General features: G+C 41.7%; 2 protein-coding genes across 3 annotated transcripts in view; one reads left to right on the top strand and one right to left on the bottom strand.

The window, feature by feature from the left end:
- Window positions 1–16,096, bottom strand: part of LOC133003890 (muscleblind-like protein 1) — a 40,459-nt gene extending 24,363 nt beyond the window's left edge. For both annotated transcript variants that reach the window (XM_061073715.1, XM_061073714.1), the window contains exon 1: window positions 15,799–16,096. In XM_061073715.1, coding sequence (XP_060929698.1) covers window positions 15,799–15,972 — 174 coding nt within the window. In that variant the 5' untranslated portion in view covers window positions 15,973–16,096. The remainder of the gene's footprint in view (window positions 1–15,798) is intronic.
- Window positions 16,097–16,608: 512 nt separating this feature from the next.
- The window catches only part of LOC133002908 (succinate receptor 1-like), a 50,815-nt gene continuing 47,012 nt past the window's right edge, over window positions 16,609–20,411 (top strand). The window contains exon 1 of the mRNA XM_061072498.1: window positions 16,609–16,812. Coding sequence (XP_060928481.1) covers window positions 16,609–16,812 — 204 coding nt within the window. The remainder of the gene's footprint in view (window positions 16,813–20,411) is intronic.

Below are 20,411 nucleotides of genomic sequence, written 5' to 3'. Positions count from 1 at the left end.
GTTTTTTTCAGATCATCGTCGGTCAGTCCCTATCCCTATACACAGTGTATGCAGTATATATTGGTGGCTGTTAATGCAGTTGGCTAAAACAGTGTAGTGGTGGCTACTTTCATAGTAGTGTTTTGTTGAAGTTGGAAAAAAACTTATCTCAAAGTGCTTTTCATGCTTTATTGTGGGTGCAAGTCACTCATAAGGATCAAAACCACATCTTCAGAAATATCAAGGGGTCTTCAAACGCTTTAGCTCCTAAATCCAGATTTTGGACTTCAGATTCTTGAGCTGAACTTCTTAAAGCATAGAGTCTTTGGGCGTTGAACTTCAGTGAGCAGAATAAGGAGAGAACCAGAGTCCTCAAAACTTCCAAGCACTCCTCTTACATTCAGTGTTACTTGGGAAAAATACTCTTTCCCATTGTTTGTTAGAGCCTTTAAGTGTTTACTTCAGGAGTTGTACTTCAAGATTCAGTTCAGCACCTGAGCGGTGAACCCAAGAGTTTAAAATGTGCTGATCCTTTAAAACCATGAGCTGGTTCACCAGACACACATGGGCTTAATTTCTAAGGAGCTTTACTCTTTTCTTTGGACATCACTCTTTAATTTAGTGAGCCTCACAATCCTCAAAAGCTTCTCGATAGTTGCCATGAGCCATGTGGTCAGGACCATTTGAGCAGTGTGTCTCGGACCATTTACGTCAGACAGTAAACATGAAATCCGTTGCCCTCACAGATAAACCCCACAATCTCGAATAAAATTCTAAACCAACATTCACTTACAAGCTTCTTCACTTTGACTGTTAGACTTCACCAAGTTCACTGAGAAAAATCAATCCTTAGAACTTCTAACCAGCCTTGTAATATGCTGAGCTATGTAGTTCATGACAGCTTCAATCCCGATCTTCAAAGAGATAAACACAGGTCATTATACAGAGAAAACCCCAGACCGCCCAAAAGTCCGCTGCCACATCAAGAGGATGAGTTCTTTGCATGAATATTATACGATCTTATGCATACACACATCTAGAATTAATGCAACAAATTTGTTAATATGGCACAAAACACTCCAGCTACATGCTCCATGGTAGGAACGAGACCTGATAACCTGCTAACAAATATCCTGTGTTCTTATCTTCCCTTGCTCTGTCCTACTGTGTTCCGCTGCTAATAATAGATGTCTATTTAAATCTAATTATCTCTTTCCAATCATTTATCAAATCTGGAACCACCCTAGTGCATTAGTATAATAGCCTGGATCAGTTAATGACCTTAAAATCTCATTTAACCGGGCAGAGGGATAACTCTCTGAGACAATGACAAATATAGACATGTGGACAGAGGAATCACAGAGAATGACAAGAGGGAGGTGACCCAGCTCGGCCATAGTAGAAGGTTTAACTGGGATAAAACAGCAGATGAGTGTACAGAACAACTCTGCTCCAAAAAGCAAAGCTCCTCGACGTCACAAATGATGCAGAAGCCCCAGAAAGCTTTTAGCTGTAGTGCTCAATTAGCCAAAACACCATTTACAGCCCCCAAAAGCACTACTTAGCCTGGCAGTGTGTTAGCATGCTTTGGGTGGGTGCGAGTACAGAAATCGTTAGCCCAGGAAGCTAATGATGGGGCAAAATCATTAGCCATCATGGGTAATGACAGCACTGTGCCAGTGTCTCGCTGAGGGGTTTCTTGTTTGTTATCCACTATTAGACTGAATACGGCTGAAACGTCCGACTCAACTGGTCCATGTTGAACCGACGTTTGATTCATGTTTACTCTCGACTGTCAATGTTTTTCACAATCAGCGATGTGGGCGCAAATAAAAGAGGTTGCTTATCTAGCAGCTGGTTATTGTTATTACATGGTACAAACTGTTTTCTGCTTGCTCCCTTTAATAAATGCAAAAATTAAAAAGAGTGCCTCCTTTGTAATTATATAAAAAAGCCTCTCGGGCTACACTTTTTTTTTCCATTTTTGATGAATCCATAAAATTTCCCTTCCCTTTCTCATTAATCGTTTAGTTACCAAAATAATGAAACATGATGTGCAGCAGTTGAGTCCAACATAACATGATAGGACAAATCCTCATATTGATACATCTTTGACTTAATATAAAACACTTAATTATTGCAGATTAACATTGCGTTCTGCTCTGAAATTTGATGTCTTACCCTAACCCTAAAATACGTTTTTATTTTGTTGTACTGGTATCGTACTTGTACTTAACAATGGCTGATATGCAAAGGCCAGGTTTCAGGATTGACATCTGAGAGGGCAAAATGGTATCAGAGCATTTCCTTAATCCCAGTCGAATCCTATCTGACGCCCCACTTCGGTTTAAAGTGGACATAAAGGAAACCAAAAACCAGTTGGAGAGCCCAGTGGCTGATTTCACAGTGGGACATCCCTGAGCCTTTGGCAGTACAACTGAGCCGCAAAATGTGGGTCTGTGCGTCATGTGATGATCAGACCCTCTGTGTGTTGGACAAACTGTGATCAGTCATTAGATGCTGCTGAGTGCTTTGAGAATGGACACATTGCGAGTCTTATAACCAACAGTCCCCAGTCGCATTTAGGAAATAAAACTGGCAGTGAAGGGAGTAAAGGGATTAAATGTAAAGGCAGCAGCAGAGCTTCCCTTTTTAAACTTCGCTCGCTATGCTGCTCCCTCTGACCCCCCCCCCCCCGCAGTCCCACAGGAGGGACCCTTTTATTGCCAGTAAAGTTAAAATGAAAAGTGTATAGTGTGCTTCCCTCTCTGGAGGACGCAGTGTAGGTGGCAAGTGTTGTCCTGACTCCTGTGGGAGCTTCCTCGTAGAATCGTGCAAGGCAAAATCTCTAATTAGTTTTGTTCTGGCTAGGTCTACAACACTATCTCCCCTCAGACACACAAACGCACACTTTTTCGCCAACACACACGCATGCATAGTGATGGAGAGAGAGAGAGAGAGAGAGAGAGAGAGAGAGAGAGAGGAGAGGGAGGCCCTTGAGATGTAGCCCTTCTTCTCTGCTTGTCTTTCAATTAACCCCCTTCATCCATCCTCTATCTGTTCATCTCGCTGCCTTCATCCCTCCAATTACACAAGTGCTCTCTGTTCAAAATCTCTAAAGTTTAGTTCTGTTCGGTGCTATCTCCTATTCACCATTCCGAGGAGACAGGCGGGCAATAGGGCCAATCAAACAGCCTTAACAGAAGCCTTGTGAAGAGGATTCAACAGCTTTTTGCCCTTTTATGTTGCACACTCATTCTGCAGATATATGGTCAACATGGCTGCTGGAAATACCCCCCCCTCACTTAAAAAAACAACAACATCTTAACCTCCCCCTGTTTTTCACGTCTGGATCTTCCCCATATCATCACACTCTCCTCAGATTGCTTCACAGCCATTGTCATTAAGTGTTCATGAGGAGTTTTGAAAATTGTTTGCTTGGATCTCAATTTGTGTTCGGAGACCAGAGAAGAGTGGGACACAGAATAATGGAAAAAGAGAATATGAGAAAAGACAAAAATGATCACTGACAAACTCTGGCAGCTGCCTTTGGTTTGCGCTGTAATCACTAGTAGCGAAAATAAAATTGCTCCAAAGTGAAAACAACACAAACACAGTCGAACAAGTGTCCACAAGCTGCTGATATTTTCATTTTAGATCTGACTAGGGATTTGCTATCAAGTGAGAATATATATACATATTTTTTTACTTGCACTGCAGATGAAGTGAATTGGGATCAGATGCAGTACAGTGAAAGAGCTGGAATGTTCTATTCTATTCTACCTCTGATGATAAATCACGGGGGACGTGGCAGATAACCACCAGACCACGCCCTGAAGCTCCCAGCCAGCAAACAGAGAAAAACTGAGAGAGCGTTGTCAGATGTGAGTAGAGACATCTCCTGTTTCAAGCACAAAAGGTACACATCTCCGCTAACACACACACACACACACACACACACACACACACACACACACACACACACACACATTATCCTCCAACAAAGGTTGTCACTGTACTGGCATCAGAAGCTTGTGTCATTGCCTCGAGGTTAAAGCAGATAAGAGAGGATTAGCATGCATTACTCTATAAAGTGATGATACCCACCGCCAAGCGCACGCACACATACACAAGTTTGTGTAGCCATCCTTATAGGGACTTTACATTGACTTCCATTCATTACGGACAGCCAAACTAAAACTCTATCCCTCACCTTAACACAAGCACAATTCACAACCTACCTCTAAACCTAACTAGGACCTCTAGGATGTGCTTAAGAGGTAGAAAACAAACACACAGGTGTAAGATGATGCACAGAATGACCAAAGGTTTGCATCTGCACACACATGCCTTAACAATCAAAGGGAGTTGATGGTAATACAGAGCATGTAATCCTTTGTACCACAAACAACTGCTGAGCTGAAAAATCCTCCAACTGACTCACGACTTCTGACAGTGACAGACAAGAAACAGATGATTTTTTCCTTGCTGAAGTTACCCATTGTATACGTAGCACAAAAGCAGTGTTTGTTAGACATTTTCAAATAACATTACTTTTTTTCTTTGAGGGCCTTGGCTTCACTACTGTCGAAGACCATTGTGCTTTGTTCCCATGAAGACACACAAAGAGCAAATGTAGGAGGTACGAGGAGAAGAGAGACAGACTTAGACAAAGAGTCATTTGTAGGTTAAGGATATATTTTGTAAGTGCAATACATCAGCACATAGAAAAGCATGACTCAGTTTGTCTTAATTCTGTCCCACACACACACACACACACACACACACACACACACACACACACACACACATACACACACACACACACACACACCCCTCATGTAGTTGCCTTTCGGCTGCACACTCATCCACATCGATCCACATTGATCAAAGTCAGCTCACACCATTTCTGCAAAGAGCAGGGGACTAGCCGGCATCCCCTCCATTAGCATCTCTCACAATGGTCTCTCCCGCTGTCAGAGATGCCATTGAAGAGAAGTGAGGCCAAAATCTCATTGAAAAGACAGATGTCAGAGGGAAAGAGGCCTGAGACTGAATGGAAGCTACACGGCAGCTTGAATTAATAACGTTGCCTGAACGCTGAGGGTTTGACTTTAACCCCCATGTCATGTAGATCACACATTTTGTAGATATGTGGTCCAGCATGGACTTCAGATATCAGCGGCGAGAGACAGCACGCTGTACGCAGACCCAACACAACACAGCTGTTCTATCTCTCTCTCTGATGACTGAGCCCGATACCGCTGTAATCCAGTTAAAGCCTTTTGAAGAATCGCAATGTCCGACAGCCAGCCCTGCGACATGCGCCGTAACAATACAGGGATATTACACACATTCTTCAATTGTGCGCGCAGCCCAACACGCGACTGACACGGCTCAGTTCAATCCCACGCTCTCCTCTCCTCTTATTACTTTCCCTCCATCCGTGCGCCATCTATCTGCTGTTCATTTCTTTCCGTCTGTCCATCACTGTCCATGTAACACCATTTGATGTCTATGCACCCATCCATCACTCTTACACTCTGTTTCACTCTATTTCATTGCGACGCAGCTGCCTCTTCTCTCTGGGTATAATCCGCCTGTTGACACCACCCTCCTGCCTGTCTGCCTGTCTGTCTCTCTGCAGGGAACGCACTCTGTGCCTCATATTTAATGTCGTGATGATGCAATTACACATGCAGGCCTTTCCGCAACTAGATTGGCTTCTTGGGTCATTTCACAGCTATTTCCTCCTGTTTGGCTGCATGCTTGCTTGGCCTCAGGGTGGGAAGGAAAAGACAAGTGGCATTAACAGGTTGCTGTAAGACTCCGATTCAATGCTGATTTATTAATTTATGTAGAAAAAAAGGGGGGGGGAAGAGAAACCCCACACTGAAAGCAGCATAAAGCATCCGCTCCATAATGGTTATGAAGGATCAATACACCTCGGAAACAAAGTGCTGCTAAACAGTGTGGTTTCTGTTAATTAGCACTGCTGTAATGATCTCTCTCTCTCTTCCCCCCCCCCCCGCAGTCGCTTTCTGCACTCCCTTCCCAGTCTCACACTTTATTGCTCCCCTCCATTACAACCCTTCCTTTCTTTGGTTCATCACTTGTTCATTCCTCTGTCTCGAGTCTGTTGATTCTTTCCTCCCAACCGATGTTCCCCTCAGCAGAGAAAACAAAGCGAGAGGAGGCACTGGGTTCTTTTCATAAGCGTGATAAATATCCCACTCCTGTGTTTGTGGCTGATAGCTCTCAAGGATGAGATTTAATGAACCTCTCATCCAACTCTGATTATTTTCTAATTATAGGAGTGAGTGATGGCGGCAATGACTGAATTCATGAATGCATGTTTGTAACTGCAGGGGAAAAAAATAAAGTAACAAATGACGGACGCAGAGACAGGGATCACATCATATCAAGCCTTGTTTACTGCTTTCTCTTGGGAATGGAGCCTGTCTGGCAGAAAGAGATGTTTGCAATACTGTGCTCCACCATGACACACACTTTAATAGGTTGGTAGTCAGGATGGTTGGAAAGAACACAGTGCAACAGAGTCTGATAAGTTTAGGAAGGTTTAATATTGATCTGTTGTCTTGAACCTAACCTACCCGGGAGGAGGTTAGCGATTCAGTATAAAGACCCTTTTCAAATGGTCAAAAAACCCATTAACTTCTGGCTTTCGTCTGGAATGGGAATGGATACAACTGACATTCACTCGTGGGTTAAATAACGGCAATGATAGAGACATGGCACCCAGGTGAAGAGGTTAATTTCTATATATATTTTGGCAGTCGCGATGCTGACACTGCTCCTTTTCCAATACAGCTCTATCTCACACAGTGGACTTCCAGGCTTTGTAATGTAAATAGCTATGAACTTTGTTGCATACAATTTTTTTTCTTTGTACTGAGTAAAATGCTCATGACAGTGTACCTTTGAACATGACTCACTGGGGGGAGAAAACTCCTACTGGCAATGGGAGAGGAGTCAATCACCGTTTTTAGCAAGTTTAGCCAAGTTTTAAAAACCTGCGTATACCCACCAATTTTGGATTTTAAGTTACCATGGGGATTTACCCCAGTAAGAAATGAACCAGCTTCGTTGGAAAACCCAGAGTTAGACCTGAATGGGTTGGTTTTCAACCTCGATAACCAAAAATCCTGTTTCGTAGGATTCCACTGAGATGTTTCGTCACTGGAACAATCCCTGCAAACACACTGACCACTGTTTCACCATGCTAGCCCAGACACTCTAATCCAAAACTGGTCACAATTCTACTCATTATTTCCATTTTTATCATCAAATTTCTATTTCCATTATGTCAAGATTTGAGAACCATCAGCATCTATGACAACATACGGATTCATAATCTATTCAAAACGTCCAATAGCACAGAACTAATAGACTTGATTAGCATCACACTTCCTGCCTGTTCCATCATTTACCAGACAGCAAAGCCCCTCTAACGTGATTATCTGCCTGTGGTGAATGCTCATAATTTAAGCTAATTCTTTGGGCTCTACTGAGATCAGCATGTATCACTGTTTGTGTGTGTGGGGGGGTGACTGCAGTAGAGAGTAAGCGCTTGTGTGCTGTTTGTGTTCGGGGTCGAAAGTGAAGTATTACGCTTCAGAAGTGCAACTACAGAGCCCCCGGACTCCTGAGATCGGATGGTAGAGCAGAGGGTCAATGAAGAGACAGGACGATAGATGGACGGAAGGCGAGACAGGGATAGAAAGACTCACCCCGCTGCCAAACGACAAAAGTGAGAGAACAAGTTGGCAGACGAGTTGCTGTCCTGGAGTGAATTAATGCACCGTTCCTCCCACTCTCCATCTCCGTCTTCCAGCGTGCACCTTACTTGTCGGTAGGCTGATTTAAATGTTTGTTTTACTGCATCACTCCGAAAGAATAACAAACGGTGTGCTTTAAAAGCAGTCGGAGGATGCTGAGGTAAAAGAAGTGAGGGGGATGAGGAGGAGGAGGAGGAGGAGGGGTACTCGGTGTACTTGGAGAAAGACAGGGAGTTAGTTTATGGAGGTGGGGAAGGGGGCGAGACAGACTAACGGGAATGGATCAGGCCATAACTGATTAGCTATTCTGTTCACAACAGCAGGAGCAATGGGACATCACGACTCAGCACACAGAGATGCTGATATTACTTTCATGCTGCCTAAATGACCAAATCCAGACAGCTACGAACAAAAACACACGCTGAGTAACACAAACCAACGGCTAGAGCTGTCTTAATCACATGTAAAGAGAAAGTAAATGTAGTCTGAGGTAGCATTAGGCCTAACGGTAAAAGAGTGAAGGACGCTAAAAGGTGAATGAGACCATAACATGTGGTAGGAGGCTATTCTTGAATGCCCTTGTATGTATTTTGACTCTGATGTTGTTGTGTCATGTCTCCATGCTGATGCAGCGTTTTTAAAGATTGATGTGAGCGCATGTGTGTGTGTGCGTGTGGGTAAGTGTTTGTGTGTCCGTGCTGAGGCAGCGTATCCACAGACGGATGTAGAAATGGAGGCCTCTCTAAGGACAGAGAGACATTTAGAGGAGATGTTTCAAGGGAGGACTCGCTCATGAATAGTCAGACAAAGTTAATAGCTGCTGGCTGTGTGCTCACAGTTTACTTCATAGCAGCGTGATAATAAAAGCCTCTTTTCATAATGTCCTGTGTAGACCGAGCTGTGTGGGGAATCAGATATGGTAGACCGACCGTAATCGTCTTTGTTTGGCCCAAAAAATATATACTCTATAAATGGATGCAAAACACGATGGCACGGTGATAAAGACTGTGTGAGCTTATTTGGAAAGAGCTTGAACTTATGATGAAATTTGATTTAAGTCCCACACTTGACACCTGTCTGGGTCTTTTGTCGACCCTAAGCCAGTGTTGTTCACACCCAAAATCCAAGCTTTCAGTAAACCCTCCCAAATGAATTTAAAACGCTGGTTGAACAATAATGTGGACAGGGCAACTGAGCTTTTGGAGAACAATGAGGTTAACACTGCTCAGACACAACAACCTAAACCCATAGGTTCAATTTTCTGTCCGAACTTGTCTGAGCCAGAGAGAACTAACTGACTTACTGTGGCCACAGGCACATTACATCTTCAGGTTGTCCGTGCATCCATTCTATGCGATATTTCAAGAAGGCCTAGGTGCAATTCCTTGATTTGGTACCAACATTCAATTGGAATAAAAGATGCACTGCACATTTTGTGCCCTTTTGAATGTGATAACTATTCCTATTTAAAAACCTTAAAATGTGCCCTAGAGGTTAAATGGGAGGTTATTTATCATTGCTTGAGCTATAAAATATTTATTTTATGCTTTACAGCCGAGATAAAAAAGTAATTTTAGGTCTATTCATATTTGGCAAACATATTCACTTGGAATTGGATTTGATAGCTATAGGTCAAAGGTTTATTTATGTTTTTCTTGAACTTTATATCAAGAGAATATATCTGAATCTGGAAAAAACAAGTTGAGGTATGTTGATGGAAACTGCACTGGTTGGCAGAGAAATAAAACTGTATTGTGGTGATTCTCAATTGAGTCTGAAGTCGACACAACCCTGATGTTTTCCCCAAACAAGTAGATATTCTATCCAACCTGACCGACCCTGAATGTAATTTCAAAACTTTTGTCCAAACTCGATCCATCTGGTCCCGATCGGTCCCGACAGGCTCAGATTGGAAATCCTCACTCTACTGTGGATGCAATTGTTTTCCATGTGCATTCTCTGTTTCAACCAAAGTAATGACCCACAGTGAAGTGAGGAGCAGCCACCATGGAAGTATGATTCCTCTCTTCCTTATGGTTGGCCGCAGTTAAAGAATCACAAGGCCTGAGAAAACGAAAGTCTCCCCAAAATATGATGAAAAACAATAAAGAAAAGACTAAAATAAAAAAAACCCACAGTGTGTGAAATTGAAATGAAAGTGTCTAGCATGTCTGGGAAAGACAGGAAAAAAAAGAACATAGAATCCAGGAGGAGGGGTGAGGATGTAGCATGGGTTGAGCAGAGACAGACTAACAGAGGTAATGAGAGAAGAGGATGAAAGCTGGGAGCATGACAGCAGAATACAGAGCAGATTAACACTGTTGGAGTACGTTTCCCTTTCAAAGAGTTCTTATCCAACACACTGCACCCCTATTTGCACACACACACACACACACACACACACACACACACACACACACACACACACACACACAGCTCTTCCTGTGTTCTCTACTGGGCTCTCATCTCAACACATATATACCTTACCTATTCTCCCGTTATGTGCTCCTTCTGCCTTCCTCTCTCAAACACAATCCTCTTACACTCACTTCCTTACACTCTTCTTTGTTTTTCCAAGGACTCCGAAGTAAATGCTGTAGCCTATATGTAGGTCGTCCTACATTTCCAGTGTTGCTCGGGTCCTGTTTACGTGGCTGGGTGTGCAAGGTGAAGTTTGAGTCGTACTCTCTAAAATACAGCCTATAATCAATCATCACTGAGACAGGAAGAGAGAGCCCCAGTTATAACTCACCTAAAGTGACCAGCGGTAAACACAAACATATATTACAAACACATTTTTAACCAAATTGATTAAAACACTGCAATGATTCCTGTTACTTAAGAGGGTTCGTTATTCACTACACAAAAGTAGTTGTTATTTTATGTTTTAATAATGCAAATCTTATATTAATTATTCAGGCCCCTTAAAATATTAAGCAAGAAAGTGTAGAATACTGTGTTTTTCTCTAATGATGTTCTATCTGGTTAGCGTGTCAAAGATTGTATTTTGTGTAAACACACTTTTGTAATGTGTGTTTGAAATCTTTACAATTGATGTGTTTTGCGCATCTAAAGAACTTCTTCTGTTCTTTCATCTTAAAAACATCCCCAAGATAGTGGTGCTGGCTCCATTTCATAAAAAAAATTGCACATTGTTTTAAGGGATAATAAAGGACTAATACACAAGTTGCATTACCTTAATTACACTAAGCTAAGGCTTCAAGTAGAATTGTTATTGACAGTAAATGTTACGGTGTCTTAGCAATTTAAGCTTTGTAATTACTTCAATGGGCAGTTGAACGGTTAAAAAATACAGATATAATTAGGGTTGCAAAGGGGTGGAAACTTCAAGGAAACTTTCCACGGGAATATTGAGCTCGGAATTTTTGGGAATTTTGAAAAAAAAAAAAACTATGCAAATCAAACGCTGAGCAATGAAAACATAATTCAAAACTCTATTTTAAAGATGTATGGAATGCAGCACACACTGCACGTTGAATTTCAACCCTCCACTGTGCATTCTTCCTTCACATTCACAGATAATTCCCAGCATCCTTCACTCTACAGCAGGGCTATTGAGGCCTGTAGTGTGCAGGACTAGTCAGGTAAGTTCCAATGATATTACTGGGAAAATATATTAGCATGCTGATTGAGGATTGTTCATCTGTTCATCTAGCCTATTTCCATTCATTTATCCATCAATTGTAAAATATGTTTACAGACGATTCCAATTGTTTGGCTAACTATTTATATCTCTGGCATTGCATTAGTGTTTTTTTACAAACTTTTTTCTCATCTTATTCTACAGAACAATGCCACGTGCACTTTCTCATGTGTGGAGGCATGTCACCCCATCCAATGTAGAAGGAAAGCTGTGTACATGTGCAAATACTGTGCAAAGACCTATGTTAAGAATTACACAACGATGCAGAAGCGTATAGTCAAGTGCCCAAAGTTTCCTCAGGGCTCAAATCAGCCTGTGACACAACAAAATGTTTATATTTATGTCTGAATATGACAAGGTAAATACAGTTAGTATAAATTACCCACAACTTTTCCATTTTATTCCCGTTAATTCCCGTATATTCCCGCTATTTCCCGTTAATTCCCGTTAATTCCCATGGAAAGTTTCTAACTTTGAATATTCCCGGAATTTTGCAACCCTAGATATAATACATTTACAATAAACATTTTTATAAAAATAAGGAAACATTTAGTCAGACTGACAAACTGTTGAGTGGGTGTCACTTGTTCCAGCTGCTCACTTCAACACTACAAGCTAAAACACAAATTCAGTATAAACCCCTTAGTGGAAGACAGATTGCTGTAGTCACCCACTACATTTACTCAACTGCCCTCCAATAATGTGACAGTTTTATAAATATTGATAAGCTGCCACTGGCTCCTATTTTTCAACAAAGAGCAAAAGGCAAGGAGGAGATGAGTGTTAAATTAGAATGAAAAAAACACAAATCTTCCCAGCTTCTCATACTGACACCAAAGCTCTTATACATCTAACAAACCTACTTCAGCATCACTAAATACCAACTGTTTAACAATGAAGTTTCTTTCCTTTCACAATTACTGATGTTACAGATGTTGTGGAGCGGATAACTTTAATGTCCTTGTAGTGCATTTAACAGAAAGATTTAAGTTGTCCCATCTGCTAACATGGAGGTAGATTTACTGCCGCCAGCCAACAGGTAACGATTGAGACACTTGGGCTCCACTTATTGGTTAACTGTCTTGTCATCAATCTTCATTTACAGTATAAAGTACGAGCTGATGCAACATTATTTGATTGTGGTGAATAACAAAAAGTCACAGGTCAGAAGTCAAACTCATGCAAATAACATGAGGGGAAAATCTGCATTGAGTTTTGTCCAAACCTTTAAAGCATGTTTAAAAAGGTTTGAGAGAAAAAGACTGGTAGTTTTAAGCATTTTAAGCAACCAACCTAATTTAGCAAATGTTGAACTATTATTAGAACTCGTAGTAAATCGTGCACTAAAAGTAGTAAATGAGTAAATAGACAACATGTCAAATACTCTCAAAATCTGTTCCCTGTATCTTTCCTGTGTTCTCACATCTTTGCAAAGGTTGCTCGTCCCTGTTGCTGTTGTGTTACCAGGCTGAGGGGGTCAACTCCTTTGTCATATCAGCCAATCCTGCAGGCTGCCTCTGACTTATTTCCTGTCTGCCTTTATCACTCCATCCTCTGACGCGCCACCCATCAAATGGAACTTTCCTTTACATTCAACCCTGACGAATGCCCTTTGTTTTAGATAACATTGAATAACTGAGTGAAGTTCATGAGAGAGGGAGAAATAAAGACACACGGACTCCAACTGTTAAGAAATCTCAAGGCTGTGGTTTAAGGATAAAGAACAAATAGCATTAATTCAATCTGAGAAAGACTATTTGAATACATAGGGAGAGCTACCAATATGTCTTTCTATCCCTCCTGCTACGAGCCCTCCTTTCCTTTTCCAGTCTGCATTCAAAAGGGATCAGGGGTAGGAGGTATGACTAATTGTCCAGGAGTGTGAAGCCACGTGTACCAAAATTCATCCTTTTGCTCCTTTTATTTTTTCCCTCCACATCCTCCCGACTGTCCTTCCCCATCCCCTTGCCCCTCTCTCCATGCCTGGCTGTGTGTTATGAATTCATCTGCAGATACAGCAGATCTATCATTCTGTCATGGAAGCAGGGAAGGGAGGTAGACTGTGGAATGCCCTGGCACTGGGAGCAGGGAAGGGCTCTAAGCAGACTGCTACGCTTCTTCGCACATTCCCTGCTGCGCCCTCTCCGGCTCAGTCTGCCTGTCTGTTTTCATGATCCACGAGATGCCCCAGCAGTCGCCCTTATCCATTCCTGCCTTACCTGTGCCAGCCAAACCCACCCCGGCCATCCGGACCAGGCAGCCCATAACAGTAATAACACCGTGCCCCAGCTTAACAAGAAATCCTCCCCCATATAAACCAAGGTGTGGCCTGGCCTGGCTTGACTGACTTCCAGCTCTGGTCTCCAGTTACACTGGATAAAAACCTGCTTGCCAATCAGATATGAGACAAATTACAGGACGTGTGCACAGCACGGTAGACAGAAGTGTCAGATCCAGAACTACTGGGCCCACTTGAGCCAAAATACACAGATTGACGTAACAGATATTACATTATCCAGCACATTCACAGCATGTGGAATATTAAGGCAGTATTCTGAAATATCGTGAGGTTTGTGCCACGTGTACATAAGTTATGCCTCTTTGTATAAGACATACTTGTCTTATACAAAGTACCATATTACAGAGGAACAGTGATTACGATCGGCTCTCAGCGATGACCTTTTGCACACTCTAACTGTGGCTGGTAAATAATTAAAAGTGGTTACTTGTATTCATTGTGCTACTTGTCACATTTTATTATATTTTCATTGCCGTCTCATCTTTTCCTGGCAGAGTTTAAGCTATAGAGTTTCTCCTAGACATTATGTCTATTTTTGTAGGGAACAAAATTTGCGAAAAGAAATGTACTTCAATGATTGTTGACTTGTTATCGCATGAAACATAGTCAAGACATTGTATCTGCATAACATGCATGGTTTCATTTTAACCCATAATATCCAGGTTAGAAGAAAGGGCTTTAGTTACAGTTTATATTGAAAAAATGTTGACTTGAAATTGAAATATCTCATCTATTACAACATTTACAGGGATTCAAAGTCCCGAGAGAACAAACCACAACGATTTGGGTTATCACCAGACTCCGCCCTGCGTCACCATGAGGTTCATGTTTGTGGTTTTTAGATGTGATTCATGATCACTTAGCACTCAGCATCAGTTGACAATTTGAATCTGTCACTTACTTTAAAACAAAAATACCTGCAAACTATTGACTTTAAAATCAGTCTCAGTTCAAATTGAACAAGAAGACATGTGACTTAAGACGCAAACACTGATCTCTAGTGTCAAACTCCTGTGCTCATCCAGCACTGCACTTCCCATTGACTTCTTGGCTGTACGCTGCTCTTCCTGCACTGGCAAAAACAAAGTGAATATGATCCAAGCAATCGGGTTTCATTTAAAAACCGTAATGGGCAAAGCATCAAAAACTGATTAATATAAGCAGAACATTTGTGGAGAATACCATTGATGCATATTGTGACAAAATGTATTCCTGAAATAAAAATCACTTTGAATTACTGTTGTTGTTTTGATCAAAACAAAAAATTGGCAGCGCAGACTCTCAAATGTGCTTTTAAGCATCAGTTAAACAGCTTTTGCCTCAATGAATATGCAGTGGTATTTAATGAATCCCTTAATACAATATTTTCATGCTCTCTCACAACTTCCTGGCAGAGTCCATTCTACTTTCCTTCCCTTTTCTCCACCGTTTTTATTTTGTTCTCTCCCCCCCTCGTCTCCGACAGAGAGTGAGGAGCTGCATAGTGGGAGTGTGTTGTCACAGTGCCAGGGCGAAAATAGACAGTAAATTACAGAGCCTTCTGAGAACACCCCACTGTGCTGCACGACCTCGAAATAACACACAGACAATTCACTCGCAGACTCGCATACAAACGTGAAATGCACAGTTTGCTGTCCTTCTTCTATATTTCCCATTCAGCCTGTTGGAGCAGTGGTCCAACATACAGTCCCATGCTGAAGTTGTGCTCTAGTGGAGGAAACTCTGAGTCTGATTCACAGATGTTAATGTGATTATGGCGCGCACACACACACACACACACACACACTCACAGTCTAAAGTATTATTACAGATATGTTTTTATCCTCTCGCCATGGCAAAGCTGTGTCACTCAGTAGTAAAATCCCTTCTTGCAACCATAAAGAAACTGTTGTCTGAAAAGTGTCCCTCGTTGTCCCATGTGATGCAGGATTTTCCAAATACTTTCTGCATCAGTGCCTGAATCTATCATCAACAATCCTGGAAGCTTGAATAAAAAAAACCTAAACGAGAAGACAGGGCAGTGATGAATGATAATCACAGGTGTTTGTCATACTCACCTTGAGTGAGTCAAAACAGGCAATGACTCTGCCGTTTTCCACTTGACAGCTCTTGGCAGGGTGAGCGAACTTGCACTCGCTGTCTGGTCGCGAACACGTTCCTCTCTGAAATTCCCGACAGACCTCTAACGTCAGCCACTTCGTGTCTCGCATCGGCGCCATGTTCACCGCCATTTTGAACCGGGCAGAAGGGGTCGATAAAGTGGAGCAGATATCCAGCGAATGCAATTACAAGTGTGTGTGTTTCTACTGGGACAACAGACAAGTCTGAAGAAGTAAATGACATGGGTGGGGGGGAATCCAGTTTTAAGAGGTTTTGTACTGGCGGTCTGGTTCTAAGGTGAAGCCTGTGAGGCCTGAGACTCGCCTTCCACCTGCAGCCGATCCCAAGAGTCTGTTTGCGGCTGTAAGAGGAATCCTTCACCGCCTGTCACCCAGGGCCCGGGCTGGTGACGGCCACAGACGTTCGCTTCGCAATCTGTCTCTCTCGTTCTCTCTCTTCCGCGCACACCAGTTCTCGCGCCTCGCTCCACGGTCGAGCTGTCAGATGAGATGAATGGCAAAACGCATTATCGATTGAGTTGGCCCATGATGAAAAGATGCAGGGCTGGAGGAAAGAGGGAAGGAGGACAGAGAGGAAACCAAAGGCAAAGGATGAGGTGGAGTAGGCTGCAGTGGAGAGGACAGCGAAGGGACAATCTCCTTCAGCTCACAGGAGCCGATAAAAGCTGTCTTCACTATCAGAGTCTGTCTGCGGAGACGGGAGTGGTTGACTTCCTCAGAAGCAGGCCGACTGACATGGATGGAGAAATGGCGGAGGGGAGGGCAGCAGGAGATGGATGGAAGGAGGGAGGTGTGGAGGCTCAGTGGATGGGCCCGGCAGTCCTGGGGCTCCTGGTGTGGCCGGCAACTCCGGCAGACATGGCCAGGCACAGAGGTGGCTTCAGCGGAGCCAAACAGCCCCAGGGGTCAGCAAAAGAAGGCACTTCTCTCTGCGGAGGAGGAGGAAATGGTGTGAGTGGAGGGTTTAACACGTGCAGATAAACTCACACGACACGAGCACACACACACACACGGCTCCATTCACACACGTTTCCCCATTCATTCCCTCACTCACTCTCTCTCACACAGTAGCACTCACGGAGGCTGCCAGGCTCTCAGATGGAAAATCAAATCAAACACCATATTGCTAACAGTAAAGCTCACGCATTGAAGCGCAGACCATTTATTTCACAGGAAGACAGTAAAGAAAAGAGGGAGACAGAGAGATCAAGAGACAGATGAAAAAAAAAGTAAATGGAAATAACTGAATGTTCATGTGTTTCCAAAATAAATGACCCAGAGGTGATGGTGATTGTAGAATTTTTACAATTCATACACAAGTAGTTTTTATGCAAAAATATTAATGTAGCAATTCATTGAAATAATTTTGCCAAGATCAGTGTTTAATAGCTTGAACATACAATACATTTAAGAAAAACAAAAATGAAAAAAATAAATGTGTCTCTATTGTATAAAATAATAATCAGCTGCAATGAATCTCCTCCATATTAAACTTTCAGTCTCTCAATCAGAATAACTAAAAACCTAGTTTGATGACTTTGTGAAGCAGTGTGGGATCATGGGATTTTAGCACTATTGCTACATGACATGACTCAGGCACAACTCATGCTCACGGATTAGAAAATGTATAAAAGTTTTATGAGTTTATAAAAAGACTGGAGGGAAAAACTGATGATTGGCTCACCTACTGGCAGTGGGATTGTCCTCCTCAAAGGTTAAAGCAGAGACAGGTAGAGCCATATTTGGCAGATATGATGCAATTAAAAGCCAACTTAAATGAAAGGTCACTGTTATATTGAAAATAATTGTGGATTTCCCTGGATTTGAACAATATTTGGAAACATTTCAGACAAGTCAACAGAATATATGACATAGGTGTCGTTGTTTTGAGATATTTTAACGAGGAATTGCTTCTTATTATATCTCAGAACCTGTTGTGAAAGAGAGCATTGTATAAATAAGAGGTATCAATAACTAATGAGCAAATGTGTATTTAAGTTCTAATTAGTGAGTCATCAATTTGTCCATCCCTGTTGAGATCCAAGTCACAATGACAGAAAAAAAAAAAAAGAATGTGGACAATCTCATCACTGGATTTGTTCCTGCATGCTCCTTAGATCCAGTTGTCCACACACTCTCTGGTCACATCCGGATGTTAAAAAGAACAAACCGCCTTTCCACAGAACTCCTACAGCTGCTGTGCTTACAGTAAGTGCCCTCAAAAGCTGCATCCCCCATGTGGTTACATCACTTCCAGGTCCCCCACACTCTGAATGAAGTGATGTTTCTGTGAGCCGTTACACGTCACTGATAAGATATTTATATAAAGCAGAGATCCAGACAGAAAATTGTGGTCGATATTAAAAATAACTTATTTTGGAGTAACTGCTCTTTTGTTCAAGTAGCTTTGTTATTCCTACACTCGCACTGTTCATAAATATACAGGTTTAGGGAATATATAACCCCTGTTTTGATTTTAATGCCTCATATTATTTTGACATGAATATTGTTAATTTTTGACTTTTTCGTACTATAATGTGGACGCAGTTGCTTGAAAAATAGATCCATGGACCTCAAGTATTCACTTATTGACTGTATGCAAAGAGGAATGACTTTACAACTACTGCTGGCGGGCTGCAGTAGAGGTCATAAACGTTACCTCCTCCATAATAGTAGATAGGACATGGACAATAACTAAGAAGTCAAAGGTTACTAATATATAATTAAATATGTTTTTCTCAAAAGTGGCTGAGTCATTTTCAGTAGTTCTTATCATGTTGGTCAAGTGGTGTTTTTTTTTTTGTATGGTAAGTTTAGTTTTAGTATGTTATTATAATATATTTAATGATATAGAAATAGGCTGAGAAGTCATGATAGACCACTGAGAGTGACTTATGATCTGTCGAGCCCATATATGCATCAGCGGGACCTTGATACTGCAGCTCCACACCACAATAACCACTGGGCATCAAATGATGACAAAACCGCAAGATGCTGGCACGGGTATCAAGGATATTTTGGCTTCATTTTGGGGGAAGGAGTGGAGATGTGTCATCCATCTTTATATCTCCTCTATGCTCTCACCCTGCTATTATTAGCCTATAGCTAAGTAAAGCTAAGTAACTACACAGAGCCACTAATTCAGGTCTTGTCTCTTGAGACCCTCACAACCCATTCTTGGATTTGAAGGTAATGGTGAAGTAAAACAAAAGCTTAACAGTGAACACCACAGATATTTATATATGCGTCAGGGAACTCCTTTTTCCTGATGTGAATTTACTAATAGCCTACTGCAAATAAACTGGTGGCTTGACCGAGTGTAAAAAAGGAAACAAGTGAAGAAGGGAAGAATTAAAAATACTCCCTTGGTCAAACATTCATTGCTTATGTGTCATGCCCTGGTCTCCAATTTGGGGCAGTCACTGGTTCAAACCAGTTTTCAGCCTTCGAACTGAGTGTGTGTGTGTGTGTGTGTGTGTGTGTGTGTGTGTGTGTGTGTGTGTGTGTGTGTGTGTTGACAAGAGCAAGGAACCAGGGCAGCCCTCTATATCTGGCAAGGAGACTGTGGTGAGGGAGAGAGCACAGCCAGGTTTACCATTACCAGTGTATTAAATATGGACGGCCAAAGACATCACTTATTCTTACCCGCTTGCTGAACTCTCCTATAACTATTTATTATAGTATATAGACGCATATAATATAATTCTGATTATTTATGAGTTCCTTGTTTTTTTAATGCACTTGGTTACTTGTATTGAAAAGTGCTATACAATTAAAGTTTGTATTCTTATTATCATTGAAAAAAGCTACATTTATTTAATTTATACACTTAAAAGGTAATTATAGTGTTTCTCAACTTGGGTATTTTTGGTTACAATGTTTGGCCCTTCTGTTACGGGTCATGCTAAAGAACCAGGTATGCGTAAGCTTTGTTTTGTTATCTGTCTTGTGAGTTTGACACAGAACAAATTCGTTTCTGTTTCAATTAAGGACACACCAATCCAATCCACTTGATCAGTATCAGGGCCAACACTGATGTTCACTGAGCCACCGATTAAGTGGATTGGGTATTGGCCCGACGTGATCTGCAAATAAACAGGGTTTCTCTGTCATTGTCATTATAAAAGTCAGTATCTCCACTATCAGTTCCAATCATTAATTCACAGCAGACTGTGGAGACTTCGTAGTGCCACAGTAGTCGGAAGTCTTGTGTTGCCTTCCATTAAAAAATAATCTCAACGTCTCCAACATGGTGTGTTACACAGATTTTAAATCTGGGAATAAAAAGAGCACTCTCAGTAGACATCCAGTAGCACTGAACTGTGGCATGTTTCTGTTACAGGGTTTTCTGCATGTTTTAAATAATTATTAAATCAAACAGTTACTTGACTTAACATAAGCATTTGAGAGGTTATAATGCATCAGAAATGTTTTTGTGCCTACTGTTGTTTTTAAGCGACCAAACAGTTCCTTTTCCTATAAAGATTACATTATTGTGATTTTACAACCAACAATTGGAGGAGGTGTGCACTTATGGAGCCCTCTTCTGT

This window comes from Limanda limanda, chromosome 6 (assembly GCF_963576545.1).
Source record: "Limanda limanda chromosome 6, fLimLim1.1, whole genome shotgun sequence".
NCBI classification, from domain to species: domain Eukaryota; kingdom Metazoa; phylum Chordata; class Actinopteri; order Pleuronectiformes; family Pleuronectidae; genus Limanda; species Limanda limanda.
This window is presented reverse-complemented; position numbering and strand designations above follow the sequence as displayed.